Below are 13,167 nucleotides of genomic sequence, written 5' to 3' on the forward strand. Positions count from 1 at the left end.
TCGTCGTTGTTGTTTGTCTGGTGTAAACTATTTCAAACATCTTCTCCTCTGAAACTACTGAACCAATTCCAACCAAACTTAAGCTGAACGATGCTTAGGGTATCTAGAATAAAGTTTGTGTTTTATTTACTGTTTCGTCAAATAACATGGCCGTCATGGCTAAAAATAGAACATAGGGGTAAAATGCAGTTTTTGGCTTATATCTCAAAAACCAAAGCATTTAGAGCAAATCTGACATGGGGTTAAAGTGTTCATTAGGTGAAGTTCTATCAGCCCTGAAATTTTCAGTTGAATCTGATAACCCATTATTGGGTTGCTGCCACTACATTGGTACTTTTAAGGAAATTTTGCAGTTTTTGGTTATTATCTTGAATATTATTAATGATAAAGATAAACTGTGAACAGCAAAAATGTTCAGCAAGGTAAGATCTACACATAAGTTCCATATGATCAAAATTGTCAATTGACCCCTTAAGGAGTAATTGCCCTTTAAGGACAATTTTACACAATTTGTTTATCATGTTTTCTAACTTTAAAAAATCTTCTTCTCTAAACTACGGAACCAATTCCAACCAAACTTAATAAGCTGAATGATTCTATTTAAGGGTATCTAGAATAAAGTTTGTGTTTTATTTTCTGTTTCGTAAAAAAATATGGCCGCCATGGCTAAAAATAGAACTTAGGGGTAAAATGCAATTTTTGGCTTATATCTCAAAAACCAAAGCATTTAGAGCAAATCTGATGGAGGTTAAAATGTTTAGTAGGCCAAGCTCTGTCAGCCCTGAAATTTTCAGATGAATCTAACAACCAATTGTTTGATTGCTGCCACTTAATTGGTAATTTTAAGGAAATTTTGCAGATTTTGGCTATTATCTTGAATATTATTAATGGTAAAGATAAACTGTAAACAGCAAAAATGTTCAGCAAAGTAAGATCTACAAATAAGTTCGTTTGACCAAAATTGTCAATTGTCCCTTAAGGAGTTATTGCCCTTTAAAATCAATTTTTCACAATTTGTTCATTTAGTTTGCTTACTATTAAAAATCTTCTCCTTTGAAACTGCTGAATCAATTTCAGCCAAACTTGGGCTGAATGAGTTTCAGAGTATCTAGTATAAATTTTGTATTTTATTTTCTTGTACGTCAAGAAGCATAGCCACTATGGCTAAAATGAAACATAGGGGTAAAATGCATTTCTTTGATTTTGAAGAAAATATGACAGATACAAAGAATATTTCAATGGAAGTTTTAAGCCATTTATTAATTTATATTGAAAAGCAAAAATAATCATTGATGAAAGATTTAAGCAAAAAATTACAGGTGAGCGATTCAGGCTCTTGAGAGCCTCTCGTTTATTTAAGCCCACCTGGCCCAAAGGGCCAAGTGAGCTTTTCTCATCACTTGGTGTCCGTTGTCCGTCATCATCTTCCATTAACTTATACAAAAATCTTCTCCTCTGAAACTACTGGGCCAAATTTAATCAAACTTGGCCACAATCATCATTTGGGTATCTTGTTTAAAAAATGTGTCTGATGACCTCGCCTCCCAACCAAGATGGCTGACATGGCTAAAAATAGAACATAGCAGTATAATGCAAGTTTTGTCTATTATTTTTAAAACCGTTATTAATAGAGAAAATCTGACAGGAGCAGAAATGTTCAGAATGTTGAGCTCTACCAATTGTCCATATACATTAAAACTGTCAAACAACTTCTTACAGGAGTTATTGCACTTAAATGACAAATTTTACCATTTTTTTATTTTTGCCTATTAACTTGAAAACTATAATTGATAGAGAGAAACTTTAATTGCAAAAATGATCAGCAAGACAAGTTCTACAAATAGGTCTGCAAGGTCGAATTTGTCAGCCGACTCCTTATTAGAGTTATTGCCCATTGATGATTATTTTTACCAATTTTATGCGCTTCTAGCTTACATCTTAAAAATTATAATAGATACATAGAAACTTAAATAAGCAAAAATGATCAGCAAGACAAGATCTACAATATACAGGAAATCGTAGGACAACTTCTTATTGGAATTAGTGCCCTTTAATGACGATTTTTACCATTTTTTGGGGCGTTTTGCCTTACATGATCAAAATTATAGTAGCTTACATAGATAAATAGACACTTTAAATCACAAAAATTATCAGCAAGGTAAGATCAAGCTAACAAGTCAAATTTTGCCGATATGTATTAGACTGTCACTCTGTATAGGAGTGATTGCCCTTTAATGAGGATTTTTTTTTACCCTCTTTTGTGGTTAGAGCAAAAAATAAAGAAGATAGAGAGAATCTAAACAGACTAAATGATCAGTAATACAAGATCAACAAAACAGAGTTTTTTGTCATGAATTATATTCTCATCTACAATGTTGGAGAGTGTCCTTTGTTGAATATGCACACAGACCAAGGTGAGCGACACTCTAGTTTATGTTGATTTCTATTAGAAGAGTTATCTCAGTTTATGATTGTTAGGATATATGTTAGCTTGCTTAATAAGGTTCTTCATGATATAGGTATTAATTGCAAATGGATAAGTGGTGATGCAGGCTTCTTTTGTTGTTTTCATGTCTGGAACTTTTTTGTCCTTTGACGTAGACTTTGATATTTGGCAGAAGGGTGCAGCACCTCAAGAAGATGAGATTTTCAAGGTCAGATGATTTTTAGCTCACCTGACCCACAGGTTCGTTAACTTTTACCAAATCCTTCTCCTTTTAGTGTCTTCTCATCATTAGGTTATCTAGTTTATAAAATGTGTCTAAGGACACCCCCTCTTTTATCTTGAAAACTATAATAGATAGATAGACACCTTAAATAGCAAAAATGATCAGAAAGATAAGATCTACAAATAAGTCAACAGGGCTGAATTCGTCAGTCGACTCCTTATTGAGGTCTTGCTTTTTAATGACAATTTTTACCAATTTTTGTCATTTTTGCCTATTATCTTGCAAACTATAAAATACAGATAGACACTTTAAATAGCAAAAATTTGCAACAAATTAGACAAGATCTACAAACAAATTAAATTTTGAAGAAATTGTTAGTAGACTCTTCATAGGAGTGATTGCCCTCAAATAACGATTTTTTTACCCTTTTCTATGTTTTGGTCAAAAACTAAGAAAGAAAGAGAGAAACTGTTAACAGTTCAACAATACAATATCAACAAAAAACAAATTTTTGTTATCAATTCTATTCTAGTCCACAATGTTGGAGAGTCCATTGTTGAAGATGCACATATACCTAGGTGAGCGACAAAGGATCTTTAGAGCTTCTAGTTTTGTTTCCCAATCAAAATCGAATATATTCTTGCTTGCCATGGCAAGATCCTTTTCAGAGCATCTGAGGGTTTACCCAGGGATCACATGCCACCCCATATATAATGAAATGTAAAATATCAAAAATGGTTCAGGCTGACACCGTTAAACCATATAATCTTAATTGCCTTGATATGAACTTTCTAGTTGACCATAAGTTTGTCCATCGGTCCCTCCTTCCCATATAGAGAACCTGGTTTATCCTGCTAACTCTTACAGTTTTCAATCTATATCATTTAGATTCTGTTGGGTGTTAGTACATATACTAAAGGTGTGCATATTATAAGGATTTTGATTTTCTCTACATTTCCACAAATGACAGGTCTTGGAAACACTAATTTTTTGCTTATATAAGTCATGCAGGGTATTTGGTTTGTCTGGCTAATTTCTCCTACAGTTTTCAAGGTAAAACTTTTATAAATGTAAATTGTTAGTACAAATAATATGTGTGCAGATTATCAGGATTTTTATTTTCTGCAAAATTTTCTGCTTATAACAGAATATATACCCTTTTTAGTTATGAATGCAGCTATGGTCTTTGTCTAGTCTTTCCTGAGTGACTTTTAGAGATGAAGGAGAGACACTAGTTACGTCCACTTAAACAGTTCCAACTAGTTATGATTTTTTTATACGCCCATTTCAAGATGTATTATGGTATACTGTTGTCCTTCTGTCTGTCGTCAATACTTCGGACAATAACTCAAGACTACACGAATGAATTTTATTTTTACAGGACATTCGGTCTGGTAAACAACCTAGCTTTACCACACCGAATGAAATTTTACCAGACCAATTTTTTTTTACATCTAATTGTATATTATCCGACAAAATACAACATACTTATGACTTGTTGTGCGCTACTCCTCTCCAAAATGCACAAAAACAAAATCATGTGACAAGAGTGTATATTTTGATGAAAGTTGTGCACAATTGTTTGAATGCATTTCAGTGATAAAGAAAAGTAATATCACATTTTATTGGATTTTGACATGAAAATTATTTGTGAACTAAAAATAATTTAGAGTTTCTGTATAAAATATTTTCTGTTTCTTCTTTCTTTTTCATATATCTTTTGGTTTTCAATTCTAGTGTTGATATTTCATAGCTGTATTTTGTGACCTGCTTGGATTTTTTTTTTATTTATTTATTGTATTTGATCGGCAAACCCGGAATTAGCCTTATCCGTTCCCAAAATCTGATCCGGTATTGTCTACATTTCCAGTTGATGGAAGCCATTGTTGTTTTTGTCAGTCAGATATGTTTTTTCCCGGATTTACACATTACTTGTTGGCGATTTTCGGCATAAAGCTAGCGGTTGAACAAAATAAACATCGCTGTCATGAATAATAAAGATGAAAATGAATTTTGAGATCGTTTGGGAATTTTGCTAGAATGCTAGAAAAATCCATGAAAAAAAAAACAACACCGGACATTCGTACCGGAATTCAACAAAATTTCAGCAGACCGATCCATTATTCACTGGATTTGTCTGATGGTCTGACGAATTTCGTGTAGTCTGATAACTCAAAAACACTTTCACCGATTTTCATAAAACTAATGAATTGTTATATATATCTATTGACGTAAAGCCCCCTATTGATTTTTATATATTTTAGATTTTATGTTTCCGAGTTATAAGATTTTATTCTTAAAAGATGGGTGATTTTCCAATTTTCTGACTATAAAACTTTACTACAAAATTACTTCGAACAATTTTCATGAAACTTTGGTAAATTGTTCATAAATATATTGACATAATTTTCCTTTTTTCTTTTTTTTTTTAAATTTCTGATTTTACGTTTTGGAGTATTGGGAGATTATTCCTAAAAAAGGAGGGATTTTCCAGTTTTCAGACAATAACTCAAAAACACTTTGAGCAGTTTTCATGAAACTTTGGTGGCTTGTATATATCTATTGAAATGAGCTTCCTTTTGGTTTTTTTTATAAATTTTGGATATGACATTGCGGAGGTATATAACTTTATTTGTTGCAAAAATGGTTGAAAACTATCCATTTCCACACAAGGTTATAGAATTTTATTCCTTCTTATTTTGTGTCAATGGGTACCACAGTGTGTGCATGTTGTTTTTCAATTTGAGCAGTGCACAGTATTTCTAGTTGATCATATAAATTCATTTAAAGCATAAAGACGGGCATATCATACGCTGATGGCGCAACTCTTTATTAGCTCACCGGGGCCCGAAGGGCCCCATGTGAGCTTATGCCATCACTTGGCGTCCGTCGTCATCGTCTGTTGTCATAAACTATTTAAAAAATCTTCTCCTCTGAAACTACTGGGCCAAATACCTTCAAACTTTAACTAAATGTTCCTTAGGGTATCTAGTTTATAAATTGTATCCTAAGTTTTGATCCATCGACAAACATGGCCGCCATGGCTAAAAATAGAACATAGGGGTCAAATGCAGTTTTTTGCTTATATCTCAAAAACTAAAGCTTTTAGAGCAAATCTGACATAGGTAAAATTGTTCAATTGGACAAGATCTATCAGCCCTGAAATTTTCAGACGAATCGAACAACTCATTGTTGGGTTGCTGCCACTAAATTGGTAGTTTTAAGGAAATTTTGCAGTTTTTGGTTCTTATCTTGAATATTATTATAGATAGATATAAACTGTAAACAGCAATAATGTTCAGCAAAGTAAGATCTACAAAAAAGTTTCAAAATTGTCAATTGACCCCTTAAGGAGTTATTGCCCTTTAAAGACAATTTTACACAATTTGTTCATCAAGTTTGCTAACATTTAAAAAACTTCTCCGCTGAAACTACTGGGCCAAATACAGTCAAACTTCATCTAAATGTTCCTTAGGATATCTAGTTTATAAATTATATTCGAAGTTTTAATCAATCGACAAACATGGCCGCCATGGCTAAAAATAGAACATAGGGGTCAAATGCAGTTTTTGGCTTATATCTCCAAAACTAAAGCTTTTAGAGCAAATCTGACATAGGTAAAATTGTTCAATTGGTCAAGATCTATCAGCCCTGAAATTTTCAGACAAATCGAATAACCCATTGTTGGGTTGCTGCCACTAAATTGGTAGTTTTGAGGAAATTTTGCAGTTTTTTGTTATTATCTTGAATATTATTATAGATAGATATAAACTGTAAAAAGCAATAATGTTCAGCAAAGTAAGATCTACAGAAAAGTTTATATGACCAAATTTTTCAATTGACCCCTTAAGGAGTTATTGCCCTTTAAATACAATTTTACGCAATGTGTTCATCAAGTTTGCTAACATTTAAAAATCTTCTCTTCTGAAACTATTGTGCCTAATACTTCTAAACTTTGAATGAATGTTCCTTTAGGAATCTAGTTTATGAATTGTATCCGAAATTTTGATCCATCAACAAACATGGCCGCCATGGCTAAAAATAGAACATAGGGGTGAAATGCAGTTTTTGGCTTATATCTCAGAAACTAAAGCATTTAGAGCAAATCTGACAAGGGGTAAAAATGTTCCAAAGGTCAAGATCTATCAGCCCTGAAATTTTCAGACACACTGAACAACCCATTGTTGTGTTGCTGCCACTAAATTGGTTGTTTTAAGGAAATTTTTGCAGTTTTTGGTTCTTATCTTGAATATTATTGAAGATAAAGATAAACTGTAAACAGCAAACATGTTCAGCAAAGTAAGATCTACAAAAAAGTTTATATGACCACTTTAGGAGTTATTGCCCTTTAAGGACAATTTTACACAAGTTGTTTTATGTTTTTTAACTTTAAAAATCTTCTCAAATGAATCTAGTATAAATTTTGTACTTCATTTCCTTGTACGTCAAGAAACATAGACACTATGGCTAAAATGGAACATATGGGTAAAAAGCAAAAATAATCATTGATGAAGGATTTAAGCAAAAAAAATAACAGGTGAGCGATTCAGGCTCTTGAGAGCCTCTTGTTAAATTAAGGTACCCATACCTGACTGAATATTAAAAGAAAGTTTTTAAAAGTCTGAAGTTTTCCAATACTTCATAATCATATAATTAATTTTGCATTTACCCAGGTCTTTTTAGCAGTCACATGGTCATTCCTTAACTGTGTCTGAATCCCTCTCTTCTTTATATATCAGGTAATGCTACAGAACATTATGGTAAACTGATGAAGGTTTTATTCCCACCGGAATATAACAGATTTCATACAGAACTAGCAGAACAGGTACATACTTTCATAATACTGTCAACATTTATTTTTCATTGCATTCATGATTTTGTAGTCACTGCATGTTTTCCCCCCTGTCATTAGAGGAGAGACCAAGTCTAGTAAAGACCACCAATATGAAACACATGGAATCACATGAAGGGCATCTAGATTGTATCATTAGTAGCTCCAACATTTTTCAATAAATGCACATAATTCAATTGAAGATGTATATCTCTTATTCTGGACAGATTTTGATATGTTTATACTCTGCTTCCAAAGGATGGGGGTAAACTTTTTTTCACCTGTCCTTCTTTCCTTCAATCAGACCGTAACATTTTGGTCCCATTTTTCTGGGGAACTACAAATCAGATCTTCATGAAATTTGATTTCAAGCTTCATGTAAGCATTCTTTACTTTGTGATGCATTCATTGCATTCATCACTCATCCACTTCTTATTAAGGACTGTTCCAGAAAATACGCTGTTCCCATGAGGACGGCACTTTTTTTTTACCCCACCTACCCATGGAACTTTATTCAATTTTGGAGAACCAACTATGTAATTTGACTTATGTAAAGACCAACAACTCATGGAATTAAAAAAGATATTGATTACCCGCCACTCATAGATTATTTCATCAACACATAAAATGCAGAAATGTGGGTCAGATTATTTACTTGACTCATAAAATTTGATATGATTTTATATCAATAAATCATGTTTATTCATCTCAATATTTGTGATTTTTATTCTTGCTGTATAGAATACATTCATATATTGCATATAGGTTAGGCAACCAAAGTTTATCATGCTCCCATAGAAGGGATGATTTTGCTCAATATACAATTGCCCTGAAAAACCTTCAACAGCATGGCTGGAACATTGTAGTATGTCCATGAGTATTAATCATAAAAAAAAGAAACTCAAGCAGTATTTTCCTTCTTTTATAAATTAATTAATTTTTTTATAAATAAAGGACATGTTTAAAAAAAAAAACAAAACATATAAAGTAAATTTTTATTATTTCAGTTCTTAGTGCACCTTGAAACAGTGAAGGACAAGGCTTTTGTAACAGCAGCTGTAGAGCATTTTATGGACCACTTTAATCGATTTCCAGCGGCACACCATAGAACTATTCTACTTGATTTGGTAATAAAGTTTATGAAAGAAAAATGGATTTCTCGCTCTGATAAATATTATCACAGTTATGCCGCCAAAATGTACCAAATGCTGAAAAGACTGTTAGATTCTAGTAGTGGGTTTGCTGAAACAATAACTGTTCTGCTCTTGAAAAACTGGTCATGTGTATGTAAATACTTTATGCCAAAAGTCATTAAAGATATTTTAAAAGATATAGAGAAAGTTGTGGAGAGTGATGTTTTTAAAGATTCTGATCAGCTTCTTAAACTTGTTGAAACTTATCTGTTGGAAGAATGTGTTCATGACATGGAATGCGGGACATTGATTAAGATCTTTTACAAAGATGAGAAAATATTTGCATCTAGAGTACTTGGAAAGATCAGGGACAACAAAGACAAGTACACACAAGCATTGTTAATGAAGCTGAGCAAATATGCAAAGGCTATATCAACAAGTCCCCCCTTTTCAGAACCGTCTTCAGCTAGCAACTCTTTACAGCTGATGGCATTAGAAGCTTGTTCAAAGAAATGTAGGGCCTGCAAGGTAGTAGGTTCATCCATAGAAAGTAGGCTTCAACTTTATGAACCTACAGAAAAGGAATTGAAATACTTTGTATTCTTTTTTGAGGTTATAGGATCCTCAGTGAATAACAATTTGATGAGTACAATTGAATTCTTACAAGTTTTAGATAAGTTGAAGATTATTTTTATTTCATCTTATGGTGTTATGATGGAATTTATTAATTTGGTAAAGAAATATGAGGTTCAGGAGAAAGTAATAAAATTGCTTGAAGATACCATCGTAGAATGCTGCCGTGAAAGGTTTATTGAAGAAGTTCGCAAAAGTAATTATAGCAAACACGGTATATTAGTTGACAATTTGATAGAAGCCTGTCGTTTATGTGTAGACAACGTAACCAATGGGAAGTTACGATTTCAAGAGCGTGTTGTCAATCATTTGTTGGAAAAATTCAAAACAAAAGAAAAAACCTGTGAGAAAATAAAAGCACAATTCTCGTAAAGATAAACTTGGCCTGATTATGATGTAGGATATAGGTTTGGCAAGTATGTCATGTGGGCGTCATAGTATGGAATGTTACATATGAAATGTTGAATAGAGTCTCATTGAATTTTTCATCCATGGATTGGATAATTGTTGGACTGTTATATAAATAGAAAGTTTTGTGTAGCATAGTACTAATGTAACACCATCTATATTTTCTTTGGAGAAAGTAACTGTAAATTCAGTAGTTTTTATTTTGGTCATTTATTATTGATAATTTTATAAACTCCTAAATATGAGTTTAAATAATGTGAATTATGAAATGCTGCATTTGAATAATGTGATTAGGATTATAAATGTGAGTTGATTAATATGATATCAATTCTATCTACACACTAAAAAAAACCCAAATATTATGGAAGATGATATGATTAAAAGCCCAATGAATCTTTGTTTCTATTTTACATGCTGCATAGTCCGAGCTGTAATCTTGATGATGGATTGTTTGCCACTGCTACACAAGTAATGTGTTGTAATATTTTTGCCAATGTTTGCCCACCCTTCATCTTCATACAGGTTACATGCATTGGTAGCCTAAATGCTTTTACAAACTGGAACCTTTTTATTTTGTGGAATATGTGTACATATGCTAAAGATGTTCTTTTGTCCATATTTCATTTTGTTTTTTTTTCACAGAAGAATGGGAAGATCTGCATGTTGTCCAGATTTTTGAAATATTTTTTAAAAGAATTATGGGTTGGTAAGCCTAAATTTTCATGGAAAGTTTGCATGTACAGCACATGCTTTAGATTTTCTATAATTGCTCCTACTGTTTTTCTTCACGCTCATATCTTTCCATTTTCCAGAGTTTTTACATATAACAAAGATTTGTATAATAAGCCACTTATAATTTTCACCAGATGGAATTTATACTTCTAAACTCTTCTTGCAGAATTTGAGTCAGAAATTTTTTTATTCAGTAGGCTCCCTGTACACATATGACTGATATGAGATGTGCATATTTTTAGGATTACCATTTTGAAAATTTTTCTTAAAATCAAAGGTTATTGAACTCTGTCATTGTTCACTGTATCGCTAAACAGTACATGGTTTATAATGTTAAATCATTCATTTAAGTGTTACTATTCTTCGTTAATATTACAAACATGTATTGGGGGCTTGGGTGGTGTTGAATACCATCATACATGCACTTGAGACAACAATTTTTGATAAGAATTAAACATCCCTGTAACAAAAAAAGCACTGTTTATGCATTTTGCTCATTAATGTGCTGGACCTATTTTTTTGTCTAGCTTTTTATATAGAACTGCACCTTTCCCTCCATTTCTCTTCTTTTAGCTTAAAGTGAATAATGATTGCTGTTGTTTTTCATTTGTTTGTTGGTGTGTTTCTTTGTTTTTAAGTTTTTAATTTTTTTTTCATTCAATTTTGGCCATATTGTAAACTAAACTAGTGACCTGATTTAAATGAACATTTCGAAATCTAGTTTTTAAGGTGTAATACCACCAAATCATAGTACGTCACATCCGGTTGCATACGAAAATAGGTCGAAAAAAAATATTCCCTTGAATTTGACAGTTGTAGGTAATTGATCCTACATTTCATTGCAGTAAAACATTTCTGGGTCATAAACATATATCTTGGGTATTTAAAAGCACCATTATTATTTTATTTGGGGTTTCTATAGAATATTTTGGAAACTTGAGGTTACATGGTTACTAAAGCTTGTACACAGGTTAAAAAAGGGGGAAAATTTGATTGGTTAACTTCCAGTGATGGTTATTTTCTTATATGCAATGAAATGTTATGTGAAATTTTTTCTATAGTACTGGACAGGATAAAACTTTACTCATGCCAAGTATTTCTTTATTTGAAACAAAGATAAATTCTGCACAATTTTTTGAAAAGTGCAAATTTAACAAAGACTAATAGGGGAAAATCAATGGTGGTATTACACCTAATATGGGAAGCTGTACATGCACCTTTGACCTTGTGAGTACTCTCATGTGTTAAAATTTCTGGCTATTTAATTTAAATATTACAAATAATGAAATATTCTGAGTGGATTGAGTCTCCAAAACACATTTTATGAGAAAATTTCCTTGAAATAGGACTTTACCATCAATATTAGTTGACAGAACAAGCCATACTTAGAGCTTTGGGGAGCTTTTTCTCCTTATTTCTTATATTCTGCTATACTAGAAATTTTTTCCTAAGAAATACTTTAATAAATATATAGTTTTAAGGAATTGAAATTATTTTTAAAGCAGTAACAACAAATTATTCACCAAAAGAGAAGCTTTTTATGTCCCTCTCTGGAACGCGGCGTAAATTTAAGTTTTACGTAAGGACTTATCGAAACCTCCTTGGAGACAGTAAACTTTTATACGGATAGTTCGTTCAGCTTGAATACTTCAATTAATCATTTATTATAACATTTCTATCATAAATGAGTGAAAGTTACCCTAAAATTTTTATTTATTGGCCTAAAAAGTAGAAATTTTGAGGAAATGAGAGGTATAAATGGACCAAAAGAGACCTTATAAGGAAGACAAAGAGGTCCATTAGTAGTATTTATCATCCTAAAGTCATCTTTTGTATCATATTCAACTGTTTGTAGGCAGATGAGATAAATATTTGATCATTTATTGGTCCACACTATATTCTATCATGATGCGGCTTGGTTTGGATTTTTCGAAGAAATTTTGCTCGAATCGCTGTAGATGTCATCTTACATTATACTAGATTTTTCTCAAACTATTGAACTGATTATGACAAAACTTGACAGGAATGCTTGAAATAACCAGTATTACAAAGGAAAAAAGTCACATTCAGTTTATTTAACAAAAAAGTCTTCTTTAGGTGTAATACCACCAAATCATAGTACGTCACATCCGGTTGCATACGGAAATAGGTCGAAAAAAAATATTCCCTTGAATTTGACAGTTGTAGGTAATTGATCTTACATTTCATTGCAGTAAAACATTTCTGGGTCATAAACATATATCTTGGGTATTTAAAAGCACCATTATTATTTTATTTGGGGTTTCTATAGAATATTTTGGAAACTTGAGGTTACATGGTTACTAAAGCTTGTACACAGGTTAAAAAAGGGGGAAAATTTGATTGGTTAACTTCCAGTGATGGTTATTTTCTTATATGCAATGAAATGTTATGTGAAATTTTTTCTATAGTACTGGACAGGATAAAACTTTACTCATGCCAAGTATTTCTTTATTTGAAACAAAGATAAATTCTGCACAATTTTTTGAAAAGTGCAAATTTAACAAAGACTAATAGGGGAAAATCAATGGTGGTATTACACCTTAATGGCATTGAATAACTTTTTTTAATTGTATTTCAAAGATTTAACCTTTAAAATGATTTATGGAATTTTCTATTTCATAAAATGGACTTGCATGCAAATTTATTAAATGTTTCTTCCTAGATGTTTTTGTGCACCTCCCATTACCCTCGTTTTTGATCAGAAAGAGTATTGGGATTTCATTTGCAATGGCAAAAGACA

The 13,167-nt window shown here is 32.0% G+C and overlaps 1 protein-coding gene across 2 annotated transcripts in view; it reads left to right on the forward strand.

Moving 5' to 3' along the window:
* Nucleotides 1–11,635, forward strand: part of LOC127734425 (uncharacterized) — a 74,066-nt gene extending 62,431 nt beyond the window's left edge. For both annotated transcript variants that reach the window (XM_052244271.1, XM_052244270.1), the window contains 2 exons: nucleotides 7,409–7,494; nucleotides 8,508–11,635. In XM_052244271.1, the coding sequence (XP_052100231.1) occupies nucleotides 7,409–7,494; nucleotides 8,508–9,638 (1,217 nt within the window). In that variant the 3' untranslated portion in view covers nucleotides 9,639–11,635. The remainder of the gene's footprint in view (nucleotides 1–7,408; nucleotides 7,495–8,507) is intronic.
* The last annotated feature ends 1,532 nt before the right edge of the window (nucleotides 11,636–13,167 follow it).

Source organism: Mytilus californianus, unplaced genomic scaffold (assembly GCF_021869535.1).
Source record: "Mytilus californianus isolate M0D057914Y unplaced genomic scaffold, xbMytCali1.0.p SCAF_3, whole genome shotgun sequence".
NCBI classification, from domain to species: Eukaryota; Metazoa; Mollusca; class Bivalvia; order Mytilida; family Mytilidae; genus Mytilus; species Mytilus californianus.